We start from the raw sequence: 26902 nt of genomic DNA, 5'->3' as shown, positions 1-26902 counted from the left end.
GAATAATTTTTCTGATCTATAAAAAATGGTTTCACTAAAGCTAAAAACAAGTTTTCTTAAATGGTATAACAAACAGTAATTGGTGTGAACTTTACAATTTACTGATGTAAAATATTAAAGCACAACTTTCTGCACAACTAAGCTTGATAAAAGATTAAATTATAAATGTAATAGACTTAACAAAACCTGTTCTTAACAGCTAATAAAAAACCTGCTGAAGAAACTAATTATTATCTAAGTATTTCAATTAAAAATGATGCTAGCTCATAAGCTGTTTTAAACAATTAATGGCTAGTTAAGAAAATATAATATATAAATAATAGATGATTAAATTTCACAGGTGTAAAACTCTAAGAAAGCTTTACTGATATGTTAATTCTAAACTAACAGCTATTAAATGAAATTAATAAAACGAATTTACTTATAGAAAAGCGCTCTTGCTTTAAGACGTATTAATTAGATTAATTTATTCTGAAAATTAGCGCCAACTTGTTTTTATAACAAAATGTAATTTTTAACTTTACAAACTTTATCAGAGAGTGAAAGTCTCCTTATTTATCATACAAAAATGAAAAGCTATCTCGCACCCCCTGGAATGCTGCCTCGCACCCCCAAGGGGTGCGAGCACCCCTGGTTGGGAACCCCTGGTTTAGTATGTTAAAATATTTGAAGACCCGTGTTTAGTATGTTAAAAGGTGTTATGTTTTAGATAGACGTTAAGTTTTATAGTAATTTTCGGGTACTTAGCCATTTGTACGAAAATGGTCAAATGACCAATTTTGTTGACACCTATTGGAGACAAGACCTAATAGTACACAAATAAAAAGTTTCAACGTTCTAAGTAAAGGTTTAGTATGTTAAAATATTAGAAGACCAGTGCACTGAAATTTCGAAATTTCGAATTTCGAATTTCGTAGTAACTTCTTGTTCATATAAGTTGTAGTGCAGGAAACTTTTGGGTTTAAATTAAAAGAATGATCTGTATGTAACAGAAAATATTTAGAGATTTTAGTTTTTATTTATTGTTTGTATTTTAATACATCCTTTTTCAAAAGTAAATGTTACCTTTAAATATTCAAGTTTTTTTTGTAAGTTTCATGTGTTATTTTACACAATGAGAACTGTTTTCTAAAAACTTTATATATTTATTTTATATATTTCAGATATATAGTATTTAAATCATGGGAATTGGCAGATCAAAACAAGAAGGATTTACAGAAAAAGAGTTAGAAGAATATGTGGTAAGTTGATAAAAATACATTCTACTTTTAATAATAAGTGTTCTTTTAATTATTAGTTTTTTATTTTCAAAAATTTAATATTAGTTTCAATATTTATAAATAATGTTTTTTTATAAGCTAATACTTCTTAATATTTAAAAAAACATAATTGATGAAGAGTATAAAATATAAATTCTTTAAATTAAATCATCAAAAAACTATGCAAATTTATTATAAGCTTATACACTGTTTATATTTCAGACTCTCACATACTTTACAAGAAAAGAAATTATAAGGTAATCAGTTTAAAATTTTGTTAAAGTTTTTTTTTTTTCAAAAATAATTTCTTTATAATAAGTAGTTTACAACTATATATGGTGTTGGCTTTAGAGGAGTTTACCTTATGTTTTACAATTTTATTTTATTTATAGAGTTTTATCTTACTTTATCATACACTTTTAGTTATTAACAAAAAAGGTATTTTTTGAGATACACAGGATCAAAGTTAGTGAATTCAATAGGTCCTAATGAAAAGCAAAACAAAGCTTTTTTGCTAAAAATATTTTTCTCACTCATTTTTAAACAATATTCTTTGAATTTTTACTGTAAGTCTGTTTTTGTCATTTAAATATTTATACTAGGTAAGAAATTTTTGTTTTAAAAAAATATGTTTTCAAAACTCCTTCTTTTTTGCGTTTAAATACTGTTTTCAAAATTTAAACACTAGAAATCTTTTAAAAACAATTAGACATGGATACTAAAAGTTCCTAGTGTACCTAGCTTAAGAAACAAAATAAGTTTATTTTTCATTGGTACTTTAAATTTCCAAAAATATAAAACAATTAATGCCATAGGGGGTGGGGGAGATACAACATTTTTTCTTTATCATAAACTTAAGCTAGTTTTAAAAGAGTTTGAAAGTTTTTATTCAATTTTTAAGATATTATAATTATTGTAAAAAGTTTCCAATTCAAACATATGACCTGCAAATTTTCCATGATCAATTTTCCTTGAAATTTAAAAATTCACTAAAAATCTATTTTCTACTTCATTTTTTGATCTAGAGACTTCAAACTTTCAGGAAACATTCCTTATACAGTTTAGAAGATTTTTAAGATTTTAATTTTTACATGATTAAAGTAAATTTTTTTACATAAAAAAAACAAAAAAGTTGTTGGGTTTTTTAATTAATATTTTTATTTTTCACAACTAGATAAAATTTTTCATTGAAAAGAATAAAATATTAGTAATGGGCTTATTGTAAAAATTTGAAGAAGATTGATTAACAGATGAGATAGATTTTTAGTAAAATTGTCTTTATTATCATTTTTGTTTTACTCTTTCTATAATAAATCTATTCAGTTCCCTAACATTGATCACTTGTATCTGAAAAGTTACTTTGAATGAAATTAGTTGATTAATTAAACTCAAAATGTCTGGTAGCTAAGATAAAATTCTACAAAATAAGATCAGCTATGGCTCCCACTATGACCTCCCACTATAGGTTCAAATAACATCAGTTTATAAATTTGTATCTATATACCACAAAATATTATATAGTTGCTACTTTAACGTTCATATAAGTGTTGATATTACATTTTTTAAAGTTACCACTATTTCCTAAGTATGCAACTTTTTTACTTGTTTTAAGAATATTAATTTAAGATACTTTATATTAGTTCAATTAAAAGTCATTTAAGTTGATTTTTATCAAAATTTGATTTTTTTTTTTTTAATTTTCTATAAAAATTGTCTACAAATTTACTTATGTTTCTAAAAGCTAACTTAGGTTTTAAATTAGTCTTATATATTTCAAATTAAGGGCATAGGGGGGTCTGACATTGTTTTTACTAAAAATAACATTGGGTCTTATATAAAAGCTTAAAGTACAAACTACAAGCCAGTTTTTATAGAATAAAAAAATATTATTTAACTTTTGAGATATTTTACATTTTTATAGAAATTTTCCAATACAAACGTATGGACCGCAAATTTCTAGGGTCAATTTTCTTGGAAGTTTAAAAAATCACTTAAAATCTATCTTTTCCTTCATTTTTTGAGCTAGAGACCTCAAACTTTCAGGAAATATTCCTTTTATAATTTAAAAGACTTTGAATGTTGGAATTTTAAAAATATTTAAAATAAAAATTTTAGATAAAAAAAACAAAAAAAATAGGTAGTTTGTTTTTAATAAAAATTTTGTTTTCCAAAATTAAAAAAATTCCTGCATTCAATCATTTTAAAACTTAATAGTACACTTTCTTTGAAAATTTGAAGAAGATTGTTGAAAAAATGAAGGAGGAGATAGATTTTTAGTGAAATGGTCTTTTTTCGCGTTTTTAGTTTGTGCCTTCCATTAGGAACCTATTGAGGTCACCGACTTTGATCGCTCATATCTCAAAAATTACTTTGAATTTTTTCAAGCGGTTAAAAATGTCTGATAGTTCAGATAAAACTCTATAAAATAAGATCAACTTGTAAAAATCAAGGTGTACCCCACTATGCCCTTAATATAGGATGCAAACTACAGCTTTTGGTCTTTTACTGAGAGTTCATGTTAGTTTTTGAAATAGAGCACAATTTTATTTTATTAATTCTATATAAAAAGTAAATTTTTACTACAACATTATTGTATATAATTGTGTCCAATAAATTTACAAACATTTAAAGTTAATATTTTTTTCTATTTTAGTTTGATTTTTTTTCAAATACAGAGTAAAGGAGTAACTTATTGTTTGCTTACTAAACAATCTTTTTTTAAAGCATGAATAACTAGAAAACCTTTTGAAATAGAGTTTTATTTTCTGAGTTTACTTAGTGACCACATTATTTTTGAATCCTTTATAGAAAAAAAAAAATAATCTGTAAATTTTATATTTAAATAAATTATTACATCTGTTTAAAATTTAGAATAAAAATAATTCAGTGTTATATTCAAGTTTTGTAAATAAGAACTTTTGTTAACTTTCTAATCATTTCGTTTTTATTTACTGTTAAATATTAATTTAATTAATTTTTACAATAAACTAATGAGTTAAAATATGTCTATTTAATTTTGAAATTTTCCAATCATTTTTAGCAGCTTCCATTGTTTTTAACTATATTTTTCAAAAGTGTAGAAATTTAGAGATACCATAGACAACTGTTGTCTCTAGTAAAAAAGTAATTGTGTTATTTCAGTACCTAACATTTATTTAGATTATCATTTTTATAAGTCATTTATAGTTATCATTTTCATAAGCATAAACAGTAAATACTGTAAAACCAAATTGCACTAATGCATATTTTTAATATCTTCACATTTTTATTAGTAAATACAATATGGGTTTATTATTTTTTATTTGTAAACATATAAAAGATACGCTTAATCTAGTTCTAGTATTTAGTGTTGGAATTTTACTTACCTGATATTTTTAACTTGTTTAAATTGTAGCAGATTGTTTGTAATTTTATTTGTTAATAGAATATTTTTTCATTGCTGAATACTTAAAGTCTTTATAATTGAAGTTTTTTATTTGTTTTGCATAAACATTGGTTTAACTTTAAAAGTACTATAACACAGTGGTCTTCAACTTTTTTAAAAGTTATGCACAGTAAATTGCTGGATATTAAATTCTGTGCACTCCTAGACTATAAAAGGTATTAGTTATAAATAAACTAATTTATTTGTTTACCTTTTGAGTGTCTAGATATAAATAACAGTTTAAGAACAGTTAATTTTTGTTATAATTACTATTTTCTAACACATAAAGACAGAAAAAACACTATTAAATAAAAACTTTTTCGTTTACTAAATTTTCTATGCACTGTAAAATATTTTCTATGCACACTTCTGTGAAATGCCATGAAGACTCGTTTCATGAATCTGTGTTGTTTAAAAAATTAAAATTAACATACTTAATCTAAATAAAGATAATTTTGTTTTTATATGACTATATTTACTAAAGCACAAAAAAGTCCCAACTTTTGTCAAAATATGAACTGAACTATCTTGTTTTAATAATAACGTTACACAAAAAAGTAAGGAAAGATGTATACAAAATATCCTTGATTATATTTTTAAATGCTTGGATAATAACAATTCAAGATTACATTTTCAATATTATAATTTTACTACACTGGGTTTGCCTAGACAATTGCAATTAAAAAAACACTGGATTTCCTTGTAATTTTTTTGTCTAGTTCTACCTTTAGTTATGTAACAATTGTTTATGATAAAAATGTTGACTGTGTTTTAAAGTATAATAATACTAAATAAAAAAGTCCTTAAAGGGCCATAGTGTTTTTGAAAATTTTCACTTAACTATTTTGCCTCAGAACCAAAGAACAAAAAATGTAATTCTTTAAAAGTTTACACTGAAACTTGTTTTGTAGGTTTTTAATTTGTGGAAACCCTTAAATATATTATCAAGGTGATATTTATTTTTTATATTAGTTTGTTACACTAATATAAGATCTGTTTTAAATAAATTTTATATTTTAGAGAACTATATAAATTTGAATAACATTGATTTATTTTTTTTGACTGAAACATGGTTGACTAATAGGGTCAACAATGCCACAGTGTGTTCTTTTAACTATAACATTTACCGAAGTGATAGGTCTAGTAGGGGTGGAGGTGTTGCTATCCTTTTCAAAAATTCGCTTAAAGTTATTAAAGTTAAAAACGATTCTATCTCTAATAGCAACATCAATTTTGAATACCTATGTGTAGATGTAATTTTTAAAAAGATAAAATTAAGATTTTGTTGTGTCTACGTTCCTCCACTGTCTGCGAGATGCTCACTGACTGTTCAAAATGTAATTAAAATGATTAAAATCGTTTTTCCAAAAGAGTGTTCTTTTTATGTTCTTGGTGATTTTAATATGCCAAACATAGATTGGAGAATTCCTAGCACAGATTTCAATAAACCCCATGAGTGTTTTCTTAATTTTTGTACAGACAATTTTTTAACCCAAGTAATTGAAAATCCAACCCATAAGAATGGTAACATTCTCAATCTCATAATTTGCAATCATTTTGGTCTAGATAGAATCATATCACACTCAACTAATTTTCCATTAATAAACACTTGTGACCATAACTTGCTTTCACTAAAAATTAAAATTGAAAATAAAACAGTACCTATTGCTAAAAAAGTCTCATATGACTATAAAAAAACAGATTTTGAAAGCATCAATGATTTCCTGTCAAAAAGTAATTGGACCTCTTTATTTAAAAATTCAGAAAATCTCCAGCATTTCTACGATCAATTCATTAGCTTAATCCAAATCTCAATCAAACATTTTGTTCCAATTTATTCTAAAAATAACAAAAGTAAAAAATATCCATCTCATATTAAAAAGTTATTAAAAGAAAAAGCAAATCTATACAAAAAAAGTAAGACAAATAAATCACTTTTGATAAAATACAAAAACAAGTCTAAAGAATATCAATTAGCTGTTAAAAAATACAACTTTGAATATGAAAACAAATTCTGCAAAAACCCAAATTTAAAAAAGTTTTATAGCTACGTGAAATCTAAACTTAAGTTAAATAATTCCATACATCTCTTATATGATAATGATAAAAACAAAACAGTAACCTCAGATTTTGAAATAGCCACACTTTTTAACATAAATTTTCAAAAAGTTTTTAAAAAAGACGAGAGTTACCAGTTTTTTAAGCTGCCCCAAAAGAATTGTAGTAAAATGCAAAATTTTTTCATAACCTATGAAGACATTATAAGTTTAATTAACCAATTAAAAGATAAAATTATAAGAACGCCAGAAAACATTCCACCCTATTATATCAAGCATGTTCTCCAATCAATAATTTTTCCACTATCATTGATATTTAATTGCTCTCTAGAACTATCTGATGTTCCTAAACAATGGAAAACATCTTTTATTATTCCTGTGCACAAGAAAGGTAATATACACGATGCGTTAAATTACAGACCAATATCTCTAACAAGTGGCTTTTCAAGAATTTATGAACATATTGTATCTGTAAAAATTCTCAAACACCTCTTTGATAACAAATTATTAACTAACAAACAGTTTGGTTTTGTCCCAAACCGCTCATCAACCATTCAACTGTTAACATGCTTACATTCTTGGTTAGTTCCCTATCTCAAAAATGAATTTACTAAAGTAGTTTATACGGATATTCAAAAAGCCTTTGACTCAGTATCACACAAAAGATTATTAAAAATTTTAAATCAGTATGGGCTATATGAAAGCTTAATTGATTGGTTTGATAACTTTTTAAATAATAGATCACAAAGAGTACTCATCAATAATACGCTTTCTGACTCTTTAACAATCTACAGTGGAGTACCACAAGGTGGTGTAGTTGGTCCCCTTCTCTTTTTAGTTTATATTAATGATATTTGTTCAAACATTGATATTAAAAGTGAGTTAAGCTTATTTGCAGATGATGCCAAAATCTTTAGTCAGTCAAATACTTCATTACAACTATCTTTAGATAATATTTACATATGGTTAAAAACAAGAAAACTAAACTTAAATCCTAGCAAATGTAAAATTCTAACCATTAACAAAAAAAAAACTTCTCCAACTGACCTCTTAATCAATAACATCAAGTTACCGGGAATTAAAGTTTTTAAAGATTTGGGAATTTATATTTCCAAAGATTTAAAATGGAATGAACATGTCAACTATTTATATAAGATTGCAAAAACTACATGTTATCAAATATTAAAAAGTCTTAAACTAATTATGCTTCAATTCTGATAAAACTATTTAAAACATACGTTCGCCCTAAACTTGAGTTTAGTACCCAAATTTGGTCACCCCATTTAAAAAAGGGTATTAATAAAATTGAATCTGTGCAAAGGAGTTTTACCCGTCATATTTGTAGTCGTTGCAACATATCTTACACATCATATAATGATAGAATGAATAAATTTGGCTTGAAATCACTGGAATATAGAAGATGGGAATTTGATCTTTTAACTCTTTACAAAATTATCAATGGCAAATATAAAAGTTTTTTAACCAGTTTTTTAATTTTTCCCAAAATAAATATCAACTAAGAGGAAATAATTTGAAAATAAAATGTAAACATGATTTTCAAAACAGTCAGTGGCAAGGCGCATTTTTTCACAGAGCAAAAGCTATGTGGAACAGACTACCTCAGAATATATTACTTGTGAGGGGTAGAACAATTTCGTTTAAAGCTAAAAAGATTTGATTTAAATACAATAAATACCAGTAAAATTCACTAATTTTCCACTATAAACAAAAGAAAAAATATTCGTTTCCATACGCCTCCACCTTACAAACTATTAGTTTGCTTATTTATTTTGTAATTATGAATTTTGTTTTATAAGCGATGATTTTAGACAAACTTCTTTGTTGTGTGTACTAAGTAATATATAAGTTTGAATTTTTTGAATTGAATTTTTAATTTAGTTCATTTGTATATCATATTGTGTTTAACTTTGTGTTTTCATTTAAATTATGTTTATATATATATATAATTTATCTTAAAGTTTTGAATATAAGTTTATTTTCTTTTTCTCTTTTTGTGTGTCCTGTTTAAGTGGCTCAGGTTTTGATGCCTGAGTCCAACACTGCACAATAAACAATATAATAATAATAATATAAAAAGTTGTAAATAAATGCAATTCAAAAAATCAAAGAAATATAGTCAGTAACTAACTTGTTAGATAAGTTATTTTTGGTTACTACCCTGTACTTACAAACTATTTATTTTTACTGACTACCTTCGTATGGTTTTATTTACAAAACTACTTTGTCCTAATTTTTATTTTAAAACATTTCAATTTTAAGCTTGTACAAAATATTCGACTCGTTGGTTCACGACGAAGGGGATTGGGCAGCCAATAAGAAGCAAGTGAGAATTTCCCCCGAACAATTCACCTCTCTCACTTACTTTGAATGCAATCCTTTCAGGTTAAACAAAATATTGTTGATAAAAGTAACATAAAAACAACGTAGAAAAACTTTAGTTTTATTGAGACTTAATTGTGAGAGCTAGTGCTGTCTTTTTCGATCAATAAACAAATAAAATAAAAGCAATTGCTTTCTTTTTTAAGTATAAGTGCTGTCTAGCTGTATATTTTTACGATCCAACTAATACATAGTTATGTCATTTAATCAAAAGTTTAACTTTTCTACAAAGGTAATACTATTTCTTTAGTTTGCTTAAAACTATTAAATAATTTGTTAAAAACTATCATACTTTACTTAATTATAATTTGTTTTACTAAACTAGTTTATAAAATTGTCATCCATTTATTATGATATTATGTAAAGAATTAAGGGGTGCACAACTATTTTAACTCTGACAATTAAAATTCTTAAAAAAAAAAACGAAAGGGCCACAACTAAAAAAGTAATGTATGTTTGACAAAGATAAAAACTACATATGTAGGTTTTATTAATATCTAAAAGCCGTTTTTTTTCTTTTTGTAAAACATTAAATAATTTTTGAGATATGGCTTAAATAAAGTAAAAAACATAGTTATTTTTATTAATTTTAAGATAGCTTCAAAAATATTTAAGATTTTGAAAAAAATAAAAAGTGGCTTGTAGATTTTAATAAGATCTACATATGTATTTTTTATTTCTGAAAAGTTTATATTACTTTTTGAGATATAGTCTTTTTAGTATTTTTTTAATTTGTTTAAATATGAATTGTCATATAACCAAGATTAAGACGCACTAAGCATGTAACTTGATAATTTAGACGTAACTAAAAAATTGTCATTTTAAATTTTAATTAAAACTATTTATCCAAATTTTCTTAGTCATTTGTAAAAAATGTTCTGAGATTTAACGACTAAGAAAATAAACATGGTTGAAAATTTTTATCATTAAACTTTTTTTTTAACTTTTATCAACCAAAAAATCAAAAATATAGCTTTAATTTATGATTACAACACGATTAAATATGCCATACTTCTGAACATTATTGATTATTGAAACAGTGACAGAATATGCAGGGTGTTTTCGACATCAAACGACGGCCGCATATCTTTTGATGACTTCATTGACATCATGAACGTTTTGCACCCAAACGCTCAGAAATCACTGAAAATTGAATACGCGTTCAAAATATATGGTAAGTTATTTGATAAATTTTTACCTTGTAAATTATTACCATTCTTATATTACAGTAATGATGTGTTTGCATTTTCGAGCTTAAAGTTTTTATTTATTTAACTGATCAATTACCTTGATATAATTTTTTCTCCTTTTTTTTTCTTAATAAACTTAATCACACTCCCAAAAAATTGTTATGCTTTTTACTAATGTTATGAGTCCAAGTTTCTTTTATAACTATTGTGACCACTTTCTGATTTTAATCATTGTCGACGCAAATTGCCATTTCCTCTTTCTACACTGCTATCAATATGAATAATTTTCAAAAACGTAAACAAAACTTTTGTTTTAATCTCATTGTTTAAATTATATTAATGTTGACGATTCAAAAAACTTCAATGTTGTAATATAATTCCTCATTCTACTTATCGGATTTCAAGGAGGGCGACCTCATTTCTCTAATGGCTATTTTGACAAGTTTTCACTGCAGGTTTTTTTCATTCTTTTGTGTAATTCCACTGCTTTTGTATTTTTTTACTTTTTTATAAAAAGTTCAAAAAGTTTTTTTTTTTTTTAGACTTCAACGAGGACGACCTGATTTGTGAGGAGGATATTGACGTCATAATACATCGTTTGATCAGCGATTCTAAGCGCATCACCGAGTCGGAGATGGCCATCATACATAAAAATGTTGGTTTGAGTTGTAAAGTTTGTATCTACTTTAACTTTAGATAAAAAATATTGAAAAATGTTGGCTTGAGTTGTAAAGTTTGTGTCTACTTTAATTTTAGATAAAAAATATTGAAAAATGTTGGTTTGAGTTGTAAAGTTTGTTTCTACTTTAACTTTAGATAAAAATATTCATAATGTTGGTTTGAGTTGTAAAGCTTGTGTCTACTTAAACTTTAGATAGAAAGTACTGAAAAGTGTCGGTTTGAATTATAAAGCTTGTATCTAATTTAACTTTAGATAAAGAATATTTAAAGTGTTAGTTTAAATTATAAAGCTTGTGTCTGTTTTAACCTTAGATAAAAAATATTTAAAATGTTGGTTTGAATTATAAAGTTTGTATCTACTTTAACTTTAGATAAAAAATATTGAAAAATGTTGGCTTGAGTTGTAAAGCTTTTGTCTGTTTTAACTTTAGATAAAAAACTTTTAAAACGTTTGTTGTTTTTGTTGAAAGATTGTTTGAGATATAAAGTTTGTATTTATTTTAAGTTAAGTAATAACTAAAAAATTTTGTTTTTTTTGTTATAAATACTAGACTAAATTATAAAGTTAATATCTATTTTAAGTTTAGGTAAGAAATACTTAAAAATTTTGGTTTCTTTGTTGACCTTTTTTTTAATTGTAAAGGCTGTATCTTTTTTAACTTAAAAAAGTATTAATAAATGTTTTTTTTTTGTTGCTTGTTTGAATTACAATTTGTTTATTTATTATAAGTTGAGATAAAAATACCAAAAAATGTTGGTTTCTTTGTTTAAGAACTTATTAAAGTTACAAAGTCTGTATCTATTTTAAGTTTAGATTTTTTTAAATACTAAAAAATGTTGGTTTTTATTGAAAACTTGTTTAAATTATAAAGTTGGTGACTTTTTTTTAAAGATGAGATAAAAATTTCAATATTTGATTTATCACTGGTTATAAGTGTTTTATTTTTCATTGCTAAAAGAATACAAAGGGTTTTACGAGAGCGTTATGGGGTCATACCCTTACAATCCTTATATTTGTACATTTAACTTTAACTAACTCGGGAAATTTGTTTTATTTATTTTTTTCTTAAATACCATAAACAGCTTTGAAATAATTATTCCTTGTGTAACCCTAAAAAGATAATAAAGTCTTTAAAAACTATATTTTATTATTTTTGTATATTGATACTAAGTTTAGGCCTTTGTTTTCTATTTAGCTAAATGGTACATAATATCATCAAATTCATAACACTGCTTTATAACTTTCAAAGCACCTTTTAGGGTATGAAACTTCTTCTTTTTTTTAATATTGTATTAAACCTTAAAATAAGACATTGAAAAAAATTATATCTTTTTTTTTTTTAATTTCTTATAATAGTTTGACAATACTAACAATTTTTTTTTAAATTATTATCTTATAAAGCTGTTTTTTAAACATAAGTCATCAAAAAAGATTTGAAATGTTTAATAAAACTTAAAATATTTTAAACCAACTGTTAAAACTTTTAGGTAAGTTTTCATTAGGTTTGATTATTTTAAGATTTTTTATTGCAATAAAAAAACTCCATTATGATTTTATTTTACCTACGTATAAGGTTAATTGTTGAAGAGTAAGTAAAAGTTTTACTTTAAGAATTAGTTTATTATTTTCGTTGTTCAATACTGATTTTGAATCATTTAGCTTTTATAATGAAATGTTGTTTGTTATTAATATATTGTAAAGCTGAAAACAATAGTAAAGTTAAAAAAATTTAACTAAATATTTAGCACAACTGTTTTGTTAGTTTGAATATCAACTTAAGAATTTTGAGCAATTAAGCCATCCTTAAACTTTCACTTCAAAGTTTGTTTACTCGACTTAGCAGGCAATAAACGCAATATTTCACTTGTTTCAAAACAGAAGTTAAGGGCATAGGGGGGGGTCCACCTTGGTTTTTACAAGTTGGTCTTATTATATAGAGTTTTATCTGAGCTATCAGACATTTTTAACCGCTTGAAAAAATTCAAAAAAAATTTCGAGATATGAGCGATCAAGGTTGGTGACCTCAATAGGTTCCTTATGGAAAGCGCAAACTAAAAACGCAAAAAAAGACCATTTCACTAAAAATCTATCTTCTCCTTCATTGTTCAATCAATCTTCTTCAAATTTTCACAGAAAGTGTATTATTAGATTTTAAAAAGATTGAATTTAAAATTTTGAAAAATAAAATTTTTATTAAAAAAAAAACAACCTATTTTTTTTTTTAATCTAAAAGTTTTATTTAGCAATATTTTTAAAATTCCAACATTCTAAGTCTTTTAAATTTTAAAAGAAACGTTTCCTGAAAGTTTGAGGTCTCTAGCTCAAAAAATGAAGGAGAAGATAGATTTTTAGTGATTTTTTAAATTTCCGAGAAAATTGACCCTGAAAAATTTGCAGTCCATACGTTTGTATCGGAAATTTTTTCTAAAAATTACAATATTTCAAAAGTTAAATAAGATTTTTTAATTCTATAAAAACTGGCTTGTAGTTTGTACTTCAAGCTTTCATATAAGATCATATGTTATTTTTAATGAAAATAAATGTCGGACCCCCCTATGCCCTTAATTAGTTTCTTTTTAAGGTTTTAACTACGATTACTTGAAAAGTTTAAAATCCTAGTTAAGAAAACATTACGCAACGTCTACAAGCTGTAAACATACAGGCTGTTTTGTGCTATGTTCTAATAAAGCGTTACTCGCTAAATATATAGAAATTTTTTGAAATAAATTTTACTTTTTATCTAACATATTTTCATAGGAATTTTTAGAATATTTTGTTTTTATTCAACATATTTTCACTGGAATTTTTTATTTTCATGCAACATATTTTCCTGGAATTTTTATTTTTCTCCAACATATTTTCACAGGTAATTTCTTATTTTCACAGGTGTTTTCGGAGGCGGATTTGGACAATGACCGGTCGTTGTCATTCGCCGAATTTGAGCACGTTCTCACGAAGTCTCTCGATTTTGACAAGTAAATTTAATTATTATATGTTATGATTTTTTGAAAACTAATAAAAAACATCTCAACTCCTAGAGGAGAAATTACATTTATTAAATTCTTTCAAGACTATTTTAAAGTAGACTCAGTTTTGGTCAAAGACCTCTTCAGTGCTTCTAAAAGATCTATCTAGCACTGAAGAGGTCTTTGACCGAAACTGAGTCTGCTTTAAAATATCTTGAAAGAACTTAATAAAAGTAAATTTAATTTCTACTCTACATGTACATATTGATTACTCTCTCTTTATGAGTCATACACATATGTCTACCTATACGTCATAATTGTTATGTAGAAAAACTTTCACAGTGTAGCTTGTTCACATAACAAACTGTGTTGAATTAAACAGAAGTAGATTTTTTTTTAATAAAAATCTTTTGACCTAATTGCAAGTATCATTAGTGATTACGGTAAAATAAACTGTATTACTTGTCTTATTTATTCTAGTTATAATTTCAGTATCGAAGCCTTTTTTAAAGTAAAAGTAAATATATATTTGATATTATTATTACAAAACATGATTACGGTTACAATGTGCTAGCTACAGTAAACGACAAATTTTTAGTTTTATAATAAAAAAAAGTATGCTATAGGACCAAATATTTTAAATTAATTTACTAATAAAAATTTTCTTTTATTGTTGAGCGACAAAAACTTGAGACTTTTTGATAAAGTCTATCTCTGAATGCTTTTGAGGTGTGAAATAAAAAATTAATTTCATAACTTTTACGATATTACAGTGTTTATATTACAGTGATTATAAATGATTCATAGTCATACAAACTTTCAAACATGAAAACCCAATAAAATGTTGTAGCATTCTGTTTTACTTATAACAATTCAAGATTAGCTATTTTTTGTTTTCAAATAAAACTAAATATTTCTAACAAGCATAATTACTTTTCAGCTCATTTATAGTCAGAGTGTGAACTTTAAAAAGAACCCAAACTCAATCAGCACAATTTCGATTAATTGTCATTTTTGACCCGTCATTTTACGAACATTGTTTTATTTTGTCATTTAAAGTTCGTTTTGTGTTCAAAAGTTTTGTTTATCTGGAATTGTTAAAAGATTTAAAGTTATTTACATTAAAACTTCTTGATATTCAATTCATACATTTTTTAATTTTTGCTTCTTTTCTTAAACTATAGAATTTTTTTTACTAAAAAACAAAAAAAATAAAAAAACAATTTTTCTACTTACTTGAATATGAGAATTCCAAAAATTGTTTCAAAATTAAATTAAATCAAATTATTCTCAACTTCTTATAAATAGTTTTAGTCATCAAGCTGAAATTTATATGAAAACTATGATTTCGCACATTTTCTTAATTTCATTGATTTTTTAATTTCTTTGTAATATTTTTTTGTAAGTATTCTGCCACATTTTTTTACCTAAATTTTTATAGCTTCTTTTTTATTAAAATTATTCCTTTTAGTGTCTTACAAAATGTTTCTTATATTTTGAAATGTGTCTTCAAACATCAATTATTGTTATTATTAAAAGCTTATACACTGTACAACTCTTCAAACCATATTTGTACCAAATTTTGAATATAAATAAACTTTTATGCAGAAAAAATTGTATTTGTTTATGTTGTGTTTTGTTCCAAAAAGTTGAAATTTTAATAAATTTATGCGTCATTCTGTTGTAAGGTATGCACATTATATAAATTTGTTGAATATTTTTTGTACCTTACAGTAAAACATCTGAATCGTTTATAAAAAATCATTATGACAAAAAATTCGGTTACATGACAACTCAAATTCCGAAAATTCAAATTCTTATAAAAACATTTAAAAGACTCTAACTCTCAAAAAGTTATATAAATTTGAAAAAAAATAAATATGTAGATTTTATTTTAATCTACAAGACATTTTTTGATTTTTGAAAAATCTTAAATATTTTTAAAGATTTTTTAAATTATTAAAAATAACTATGTTTTTTAATTTATTTAATCCATATCTCATAAAATGTTTAATGTTTTGCAAAAAGAAAAAAAAACGGCTTTTTTATATTAAAAGGACCTACATATGTATTTTTTTATTTTTGACAAATAAACATTACTTTTTTGTTTGTGGCCCAGTCAATTTTTTTTTAAGAATTTGAATTGTCGGAATTTGAATAACAAAAATGCAGTAAGTCCAACAATTTTACTAAAACACAAATATTTTTATTTTACTCCGACCTCTAAGTTTTTTTTTTTTCAAATAAATTCAATAAACGGTATCAAAAATTGTTGTTACATTGATTTATAAGTGAAACTTGTAATTTATATTCCATTAGCTTTCAGCAACAGCTATTACAGTTTGCTTTCAAACTAAAGTTACATAAACCTGGTAAACACAAGCTAGTTAAAAAAAAGCAATATTTTATTTAACCATATTAAATGTAGTTAATCTTAATAAAAGTATCAGTACAAAATTATAGAACATAACCATAGAAACGAAATTGCATCGCGAGAAAGTTTTAAGAAACAAACTTAACTACAAAAGTTGTGTTTATTATATTAAGCTTACATCTTATAGTGAAACTATATATTTTTATACAAAAATATTGAATACATAAACTGTGTTATTTGAGCTTATTTATTACTGCATGTTTAATTTATAAGTACAAAAAAAAACTATCATATAAATAGTTGTTTACTTAATGAAAACGTTAGACAATGCAGTTTATATTTACTTTATATATACATCTAGAACAGGGTCGGCAAACTGCAGGCCAAATGCGGCCCTCAAAGCCAAAATCTCCGACCTCGAGGTACTTTTCAGCTAAAAACATACTTCTTTAAAAATAAAAAGAAGGTATAAAAACTTATAATTAGGCTTTTAATTTAATTAGAATTGTTTAGTAGTGCTAATTTGCTGCTTATTTTGTTATATTTTTGTTTTAAAGTAGTATTTTTCTAATAATTACTATAACTAGTTTTAAATAACTGACTCTCGATAACTTTTTTAAATTATGCGGCCCGCGAGCAAATTTTTCTGAGAAAACTGGCCCGCGAGTTACAAAAGGCTGCCGACCACTGATCTAGAACTAAACTGATGAATGTAAAAGACCGTTGTTGTTTTGATCAAAGCAAACGTTTTATTGTTTTTGGAAAGTAATCTTAAAAACAATTAAATATATACTAAAAATAAACTGTAGCTTTCTTGTTTTTACCAGCTGCACTTTGAATAATTGTAACTCTGATCTGAATAACTCAAATTTAGTTTTGGAATTAAAGAGGCTGCATAAACTTTATCAACAATATTGCTGCTTAGAAGCAAGTTTAAAAAAACGATTTATTTTTTATATATTAACTAGTTGTAAAAAAAGTTCTTTTAAATCCAGCTGTTTTAAAAATTAATATTTTTTGACTTTAGTTTTTCAGGACTAGACGCTTGACAATCCAAGTATACAAAAAAGATTTAAGTATGTACTTAAAAACGCTAAGTTTACACCATACTAAAGTTCTGCCAACCTTGCTTAGTAGTACTAACATTTATTTATCGGATAGTCCTCATCTGAAGCTTGATAGTTATTTACTACTTGCTGTTCTCAAGAAAAAAAATAGACTGTTTTCCTTTGCTATACCTCTTCTGCAACATATGATTGCTTTCGCCTTCCAAACTGATTTTTATTTTAAGTCCAGGATTTTACACAATCAAGCGGCAGTCTGCTAAAGTTTCTAGTCATAAAGTTAGTTACAATTGTAAACCACCCTACATAATATTTGTAGCAATAAGCAAAATAATTTACAGCTTCAGAATGTTTTTATTTTTGATATGAAAATAATTACTTAATAAAGTATTATTAAAAGTATCATGAAATTTATTTCAAAGCAGTTTATACATACACAAAAATGATACATAATAAAAGTAACTTATATTAAAAATTGTTTTTATTTTGACAATTTTTACAATTCTGTATGCAACTTCTTGATACATAAAGAAAATGTTTATGGCTTAAACCAGGGGTCGAAAAACTTGAGCCCGCGGGCTAAATGCAGCCTTTTAAGTAAATTTGCGACCCGCGCGCTCCTTTTTAACCAAAAATATAAATAAACATTCTAATACCAATAAAAATAAAAGATTTTGTAATAAAATCTTACAATTAGCTTTTAACTCAATAAATATTCTTTACTAGTGCCCTTCCATTGCTTAATTTATCACATTTTTGTACTAAAAATTATTTTTCTACTGACTACTTGAATTTTTTTTAAATAAATGCGGCCCTCAAAGGTTGTTTTCTAAATAGTAAGACCCGCGAGCAATTATTTTAAGAAATACTGGCCCGCGAGTTACACAAGGCTGTTGACCCCTGGCCTAAACTATTACCAACATATAGAATTCGTTCCAGGTGCTACTTAAACGTAATAAAATAATAAAAAGTGATATATATTGATAAGTTGTTTTACATATATACAACTGATTCAAAATATTGCTAGAAGCTCTTTCGACGCATGAAGCAAATAAATTTTATTAGCAAATTTATATAAAGATTTACAAGTTTACAAATTGTTGAGTATTAGATAAATTAAATTAATTAACTTAGGTTAGTAGATTTAAAAATACTGTTGCACAAGTAAGCAATTTTTGTTTTATAAAAACATTTAAAAGAAAAAGGAAAACTGAAATTATTAAATTAGAAAAAACAGTGCAAAACCAAAAACATGTTTAAATAAAAATTTGTGACATAAATTCATTTTGCAATTTATGTTTTTTTAACTTTTTTCGATCTACGCTTATCAATAGTTCATGTGGATAACTAAACATATTTGTGTAAAACAGTAAAGTTAATAAAATTGTAAGATTATGAGTCAATGATAGGTAAATAAAATTATAAGTACAATGCAATGCAATTACAGTGCTTATTCATTTATCCGGACTTCACTTATCTGGACGCTCACTTATCCGGACAGTTTCGGTCAGAAAAAATTCAAGAAATTTTCAATATTAAAGACTAACATTTTTGTATGATACAAATATTTAAGCTTTCATGGAGTAAGAAAAATAAAAGTGATTTTATAAAACTGTAAAACGTGAAAAAACTATATAAAAAACGTTTATTCTTTCCTATTTTAATAAAACTTCCAAAAAAATTTAGTTTGTTAGGAGTTATATGTATCCGTTGAATTAACTTTAAACTTAAACAAAAATTTTCGTTTTTTTTTTTTTTGTTGTAAATGTTTTCACAATTACTATGTATTTGTTTTAACCACAACACTTTTATTATGCATCGCATTATATGCAGCAATTATACTATTATATGAAAAAAATTTTTATTTAAAACATCCGATATTTTGGTTATCCGGACATATTTACAGAAAAATCTTGCCCAACGTGTACGGATAAGTGAATAAGCAATGCATAAACTTTCGTTACTGAGTTTCGTTTTCTTTGTTTAATTTTATTTTTAAAGATAGTTTGAATAAGTTTGTTTCCTCTTATTAAAATTGCTATTAATGCTTTCAATTTCTAGTACTTTAGTCTTATAGTTTAAATATTGTTAAATAGTTTTGTAATAGCATCGCATTGTACATATAGTTTTATTTACCTATAATTGACGCATAATCTTACAACTTTATTAACTTTACTGTTTTGCACAAATATGTTTAGTTATCTACAAGAACTTTTAATAAGCGTAGATCGAAAATTTTATGTTAACAAAACATAAATTGCAAAATGAATTTCTGTCACCAATTTTTATTTAAAGTTAGTACCGAAAAGAAGTTGTTAAGTAAAAAAACATGTGACTTGTGCAAAAGTATTTTTAAAGTTTACTAACCGAAGTTAAGTTAGTTAATTTATTAAGTAGTCTCTTTATATAAACTCGTAAAGCTTTATATAATTTTGCCAATAATTTTTTTTTGCTTCCATTACTGACGCTTTATGAGTCAAAACAGTTGTTAGCAATATTAAAAAACAAATTTTATAAAATAGTGTATACGTATACATATATTACTTTTAAATGTTTTATCAGATATAAATAACATTAAAAACAAATTTTATGCCAGTAAAAAGTATAAATAATACTAATATTTTATTAATTAGAAAATGAAATTTTTTAAGTGCTTAATTATAGACAGTTTGTAATTGTTCATATAAACTAAAGTTTAAAACAAAGTTAAGTCGAAGGCACTCTAACAAAAGTTTTTTTTTAATTAATTATTTTTTGTGCATTTTTAAAAAAGTTGACGGTTTTGTAGCCGTCTAAAAAATTTGTTTGGAAATCCAACAAGAAAGATTAGAAAAATTATAAATGGACGACAAGTAAGTTTTAATATATATTTTATTTTGAAACTCGTGTTAAAAAAACTCTATTTTTCAGCCACAAGAGGCACTTTAATACTCATTGAGTATATTACTTGGTGAGCTAACTTATCATTCTTGTGATATTTACACCAAAAATACTTCAACGTATCCTTTAAAGTATTTACATTTTTATTGATTAAGAAAATAGTTATGACTAAAACTTTTTCTTAAAACTATAAGACGTCCTTTTACGTTTTTCTACCAACTTTCTTTTCTAGATTACTGTATAGAAATTTATTATTTCTTTAAGTTTGACCAATGATCACTTTCATTAAACAATCACAAATTATAATTGTTAAAGTGTTCAAACAATTTTAAAAGTAGTTTACAAAATTTCATATTAAATAAAGTGTATACCCAGTTTGAGAAGAATTTATTCCAAAATAAGTTCTATTAAGTAAAACAGAATATTTTTTCATTTGATAAAAGTTAATTGACGAATTTTCAGCAGCCTAAAAATTACTATACAATTAAATGCGAATGTTAGTAACGATATACTTATCAAGAAGTAAATGTTAAATTGCAATGCAAATTTAAATTAATATTTTGTGTTGAAACTCATGTTAAAAAAATATTTATTTTCAGCTACTACTGTAAGTTTATTACTTGGTTGGTTAACTTTTAAAAGTCAGTTTTGTGACAATCAAATCAAGAATAATTTGATTTATAACGTATATACATTTTCACTATAAGAAAAATACTTAAGACTAAAACAAAAAAAAATTGCTAAAAAATATAATTCGACCCTTTACTCTTTTTTTTTTCATGAAAAACATTTCTAGATTACTGTATAATTTTTTTGGTCTAATAGAATAGCATCCAAGCAAAAAAAAAGTTAGCAAAGAAGATTCCTGATAAGAAAATTTGTACATACTTATTACCAAATTATTAAAAATGTTTTAATTTGTATAAAAGAGTAGCTGTTTCTTTTATTCTAACTTATCTTTATCTATGAATATAAAATTATAGGAAATTTCTAACAACTAATACAAATTTGTTTCTAAAAGTTTAAGATAATTTGCAGACCCAACTTGAAAAAGTTTTTATAAACTTTTTTTTTGTATATTACTGTGAATCACGATAAGTTAATGCTTAACGATTATGTTGATGTAACAAAAACTTAGAACTGTTTTTATTGGTTATTGTAACGTTTTCCATTGTATTTAAGAGCAAAATAATAAAGTTGTTTTTTATATATCATTATCAAAGTAAAGTCTCAACTTTTAGCTTACATTTTTTATAAAAGCAAAAGTGACAGTTGTACAAGTAAAGTAAAATTATTTTAAAAAATGTTGAAAAATGTAACCCATACAAAAGAGACGTATAAATCATACAATTCTGACTAATCCAATTTTCAAATTTTGAAAATAAAGTAAAACTGAAAACAAAACATATTATTTTAGACATAGCAATTTTAAACTACTTATCAAATAAATATATCTTTCTTGGTTGAGTTTATTCACAAACTAATTACAAGAATGATAAAGTCTGTAATACAAAACATAATTAAAACTAGGTAAATACTTATACATCTCCCCCCAGATTTTATCTACGAAGGAGATAAAACGATAAATTTACCTAGCGAAATAAAATTATTTTAAAACAATTTTTTACAACTTAAACACATTTTTCAGGTCTGAAGTTCAACGAAGTTAGATCAAAAAGACAAAAACATTTAAAAAATTACGATTAACTTAGTTCACTATTAAATAATTTGTTTAAACAAACTACAACTTAAACAAACAACTGTAACAAAATGTTTGAAACTTAATCTTTACTTTTCTTCACTCAGATGCTGAATACAAGCATTCAAAAACTTAATTGCTTCACCGATTTGAACTTTTCAGCTTTGAAGAACGAAACCACACGCCATTCATCTAATTACCTTGAAACTTCACTTAATTTGCCGATAAACACCTTTACCATAATTTCGACTTCAAACAAAGTAGAAGATACATTACTGATAGCATTAATCACTGAGAAATACTGCTACACTTATTTTCCAAATTTTGGTACCAATCAACAGTTTGAATTTTTGAAAGTCAATCTCCGCGTCCTAATCCAAGATTACGTTGAACAGATTGCTGTTAGACAAGTCTGCAGCAAACTTTATGACGTCACCATTAGACTGAAACTCAATCATTAGTTAGACCATAAAACATTAATTTACAGTGAACATTCCAACTTGACAATAAATGAATATCAGCAACATTGGTGTCACGAAGCTTTTGAAAAGCATCATAAAGTCTTACACGGAAACGCTGCAAATAATCCGATAATTTCACACACTCATTCCGGACACATTAATGTTCGCAGGTTAACTTTAGTGGTCTGTTTGTTTTTCTGTAGAAAATATAAGTCAAGAAAATATAGATCAAAGCAAATCTGAGCCATTCCGGTTCAACATCAATTTTGAAGAAAACTATTATTACAGAGGGAAATTACACAATGCTTATTCAAAAAGAATCTTCCTTCTGGAAATACAGAACATCAAAACTTTTCTTCACATCTTTTTCTCAACTTTTCCAGAAAAGACAAACTTTTACAGTGGTATGTTTGCTTTTCTAAGATTAGGGATACTACTTAGAGATTTGCAAATAGGAGGAGTAAATCTTCTTAAAAACTTACGATCTCGAACAGTTAAGCGACCTGATCCATCAACCTTGACTACACATTGATGGCAGTCCTTCACTTCCACCACCACTCCACTTTTCTCCCACTTGCTAGGAAACTTAGCTGTTTGGTTTAGTATCACGACATGATCACCGCAATTCAGTGGTGGCAACGATTTTGTGTTCTCACTTATATTTTCCAGAGACTTAACAAAATGAATATTGAGAAATTCTTCCTTTTTATTCCAAATGTCACGCCACATTTTTGAGATCTGCGGGTTATTGTGAGTCACAACACTCTTTTTGACGTAAGGTAATGACTTCTTATCATTTGGAGGTAGGTGAGGATTGTTTTGGGATTTGTACGGTTTTTGTCGCCATCCAGTGTGTAAAAATACATTTTTCTGTCCGTGTACCACCTTTTTCTTCTTTACGTTTTTACGCTCAAACATATTTTTCCTACGACCTCGGATGCAAAGGCTATCAGAATTTTGTGTAGACAATCCACCAACCAGTAGTGCATTTGACTCATCAACTTTACTTTGGTGACTTTGATAAACTTTTTTACGGGACTTTATCCAGTATTGTTTACAGGCAGAACACTCAATATACGTCATACTTTTACTGCTCCAAACAAATTTATCAGTTGATTTAACACATATTCTACAAGTTATTTTACCACTTGGTTTTTGTGTGGTTTTCTTTAAGGATTTGTATACATTTGGTGTATATAATCCACTAACTAGAAGTGCATTTGACTCATCAGCATAATTTTGGTGACTTTGATAATCTTTTTTACAGGACTTTATCCAGCATCGTTTACAGGTAGAACACTCATTATACCTCATACTTTTACTGCTCCAAACAAGTTTATCAGTTGATTTATTACATATACCACAAGTTATTTTACCACTTGGTTTTTGTGTGGTTTTCTTTGAGGATTTGTATGAGAAAACTGAGGCTGTAACAGCGGGTTTTGACATTGCATCACGTGCCATCTCTTTACCTTCAATAAAACCGATTGTCTCATAGACATTTTTCTCATCTAGATTTTCCCATCCTAGTACCTCTTTACGGATATCCTCATCAGCTAAACCTGTTACCATGACATCTTTTAGAATTATGTCTGTAAAATCTATCATTTGATTACAGCCATCCTTTGGGCATTTACATGTGTACGAGCATGTACTGGCTTTTCCCTTTAAACGTGCAGCAAATTATCTAGTGCTTTCAGTCAAATCCTGTCTTGCACTAAGAAAGTCTGATCGTCGTACAACAACTGAAACAGGAATAACTGCAAGCTGCTTGATCATCCTTAAAAGCTCTTGCTCACTTAAATTTACTACATCTTCATAACTCTTCAGAAGAGCATCGCCTAAATCTTCCTCACAGTACTGGTACAGTTGACGGCCTTTTTCTACTTCTGTCATCTCCATGCTGTCTTTGAAAATAGTCCACTTTTGTACAAATATATTCCAACCCTCTTCATTGCAGTCTGTCCCTATTCGAGGACGGTCCATCTTTGGAGGCTTTGGCTTTGAAGAATTTGCATAAATGTGAACGTTGTTGTGAATGATAAGCAAAGAAGCAACTACAGAAGCATCGACGTCTGGTGTTTAATATGTGCAACTCTCAAGAGGGCATTTAATCACAGGCATTGTTGATTCAATCTAGCTAGACTTTATCATAAATAAATATATCTTTCTTGGTTGAGTTTATTAACAAACTAATTACAAGAATGATAAAGTCTGTAATACAAAACGTAATTAAAACTAGGTAAATACTTATACACTTATAGAACAATTTTTATGAAATTTTTGCAAAAGCTTGAAGTCCACCGAGTAAAAAGTGTAAATATTTTAAATATATCAAGTTAGAAGTGTTTAGTTAGATACGTGTAATGATCAAATTAAAAAATAAATAATATTTATAAACTAGAAACTTAAATTTATAAACGAAAAAATTTCAAGTTATCAACACCAGTTTTAGTTTGATCAACAACCAGTTTGAATGTGAAACATGAAAGACTGAATGAAAATAATGGTCATTCAACCGTAGCATCTTATAGTGTTTGTAGTAAAAATGAAAACAGTAGTAAATCTCTTAAATTCTATCATTTTTAGGTGAAGTGGTGGTCATTATTTTTTTTTGTATGTAACAAAATATTAATAGTAAAGTAAAGTTAACACTTTAATTTGTATATTACTAGAAAAACTATTGTTTTAGTTCTTTTTTCCTAGAGTAAATAGTCTTCACGGTTCTAAGTCCTTATCATATCTTGGATGTAAGGTATGGGAGGAAATTCGAAAAAGCTTAAAAGAACAAAACTATCTTGTAGTATTTCAATCTGGACTAAAAAATGTATTACTCAAAAATCAATCAGACAAAAGTCTATCTTAATTTTCTGTTTTTAAATAGTATCACATAAAATGATTTCTTAGTTATTAGGTTTTACTCTCTATTTTTTTAAGAATAATCAATGGCAGTTGTGTTGGCTGGGTGTGAGCGGAGTTGATTTGGTCTTGGTTATAGTTTTTGAACATGCAGTTTTTATTTACTAACTTAACTTATTATTAATACTTTTTCATGTGGCTTTGTAATTAGGTATGATTATTATTTTTATTTATTTATTATTCTTTTTTAAATTAAAAAAAAAGGTTGTTGAGTTTGTTTAAAGTAACAAAGTTTTTAAACAAGTATAGTTAAGACTTATTTTGTTTATTTTTATTTTTAAGTGAGATTTATTAATTAATTTTTTATTTGCTTAAGTAGTTGTTAAGTTTTTTTCTTATTTTTGTTTTATTTTTTAAAAACATTTAGTTTTCAAAAAGGAAAATATGTTAGTTATAGCATTTTCACCACTTCTCCCTTTTTGATTATTATTGACCTTTTTATTTCATTTTTCAGGGTTGCTCTTGTAAAGAGGGCAACAATAAAAATGTGAACGTACATGATCATAAAAATCAAAATCTTTGGGAGGAGATGGTGTAGTGCCCATGGTAGACTATGATTTTCATGGTTAATATTGACAGTAATGGGTTTAAAAAAGAGTGCATATCATTTCTCTAATTAGTTTAAAAAAAAATCATACATTTAACTTAAAAATAAATTTTATCAAAGTTTTAAATAAAAATTATCAGAGTTATTTACACATATATGGTGTGAGGCTTGCTGACCGAAAGGTCTTTCTCCACACCAATCCATTGACCATAATTGTGAGCGTTCACATTTTTCTATCTTTTCTTTCTTTCTATAAAATTTTATCATAAAATCAACTTTTTAATATCTTGTGCTTTAGTAAAATTAAACAACTTACTTATGAAATACAAATAAGAAAGTTTTTTTTTCTATATCAAAAGATAAAATCAAAACTAAAGTGGTTATTTAAAAAGTTTTATCTTATTTTTAGGATACAATTTTTTACTAGGATTTCATTTCATAATCTATTAACCTGGACAAGACATTATGGACAAAATGTTAAAAGGTATCCTTGGTGTTCAACTAAATAACCAAAAGGTTCTTTGTGCACCAGTTCCAAGGACCAACTATTTTGAGCGTCTTTTTTTTGTTGTTCAATAAACTAAAATACTTAACCTCAACTTTTTAAGAAATACTCTTTACATATAAGAAAATATCCTATTGTGACTATTAAAAAATGGAATAAATAGGTTTTTGTTCAATAAATTATTATTTAATATTGTTCACTTTATTCATGTTTTTAGCATTTATCTAACAGATTTAGAACCACTAGTTTTGAAATTGTGTTAATTCTGAGTACTTACAGGGTTACTGGAATTTGAGAAATTTTGAAAAAAAAACCTGGAATTTTGAACAACTTTTACACTTTTCACGACACAAGTAGTAAAATTTCAATTTGACACAAAAAATATATGGTATTGATAACATTTTTTTGTCATCATCAAAATTTTTGGTTGTGCTTAACTTTAGGTGATCACGCTTTGGTTGGTAACTTATAATAA

At 25.8% G+C, this 26902-nt stretch overlaps 1 protein-coding gene across 1 annotated transcript; it reads left to right on the top strand.

Annotated features, from left to right (window-relative positions):
• Positions 1-1161: 1161 nt before the first annotated feature.
• On the top strand, positions 1162-15316 carry LOC145840677 (calcium and integrin-binding family member 4-like). The gene is made up of 7 exons (XM_082947999.1): positions 1162-1241; positions 1482-1516; positions 9021-9143; positions 10181-10314; positions 10873-10985; positions 13899-13987; positions 14919-15316. The coding sequence occupies exons 1-7, from the start codon at positions 1182-1184 to the stop codon at positions 14938-14940; spliced, it is 576 nt and encodes a 191-aa protein (XP_082804125.1). The 5' UTR covers positions 1162-1181; the 3' UTR covers positions 14941-15316.
• Positions 15317-26902: the final 11586 nt, after the last annotated feature.

This window comes from Thalia democratica, chromosome 7 (assembly GCF_965202585.1).
Source record: "Thalia democratica chromosome 7, ktThaDemo2.hap1.1, whole genome shotgun sequence".
Classification (NCBI taxonomy): Eukaryota; Metazoa; Chordata; class Thaliacea; order Salpida; family Salpidae; genus Thalia; species Thalia democratica.
This window is presented reverse-complemented; position numbering and strand designations above follow the sequence as displayed.

Excerpts from the sequence above, each read along its gene's own strand:
- LOC145840677 (XM_082947999.1), top strand. The coding sequence starts at position 1,182 with ATGGGAATTGGCAGATCAAAACAAGAAGGATTTACAGAAAAAGAGTTA. Across the intron at positions 10,986-13,898 it reads TGGCCATCATACATAAAAAT|GTGTTTTCGGAGGCGGATTT; the intron begins GTTGGTTTGAGT and ends TTATTTTCACAG. Across the intron at positions 13,988-14,918 it reads AAGTCTCTCGATTTTGACAA|CTCATTTATAGTCAGAGTGT; the intron begins GTAAATTTAATT and ends ATTACTTTTCAG.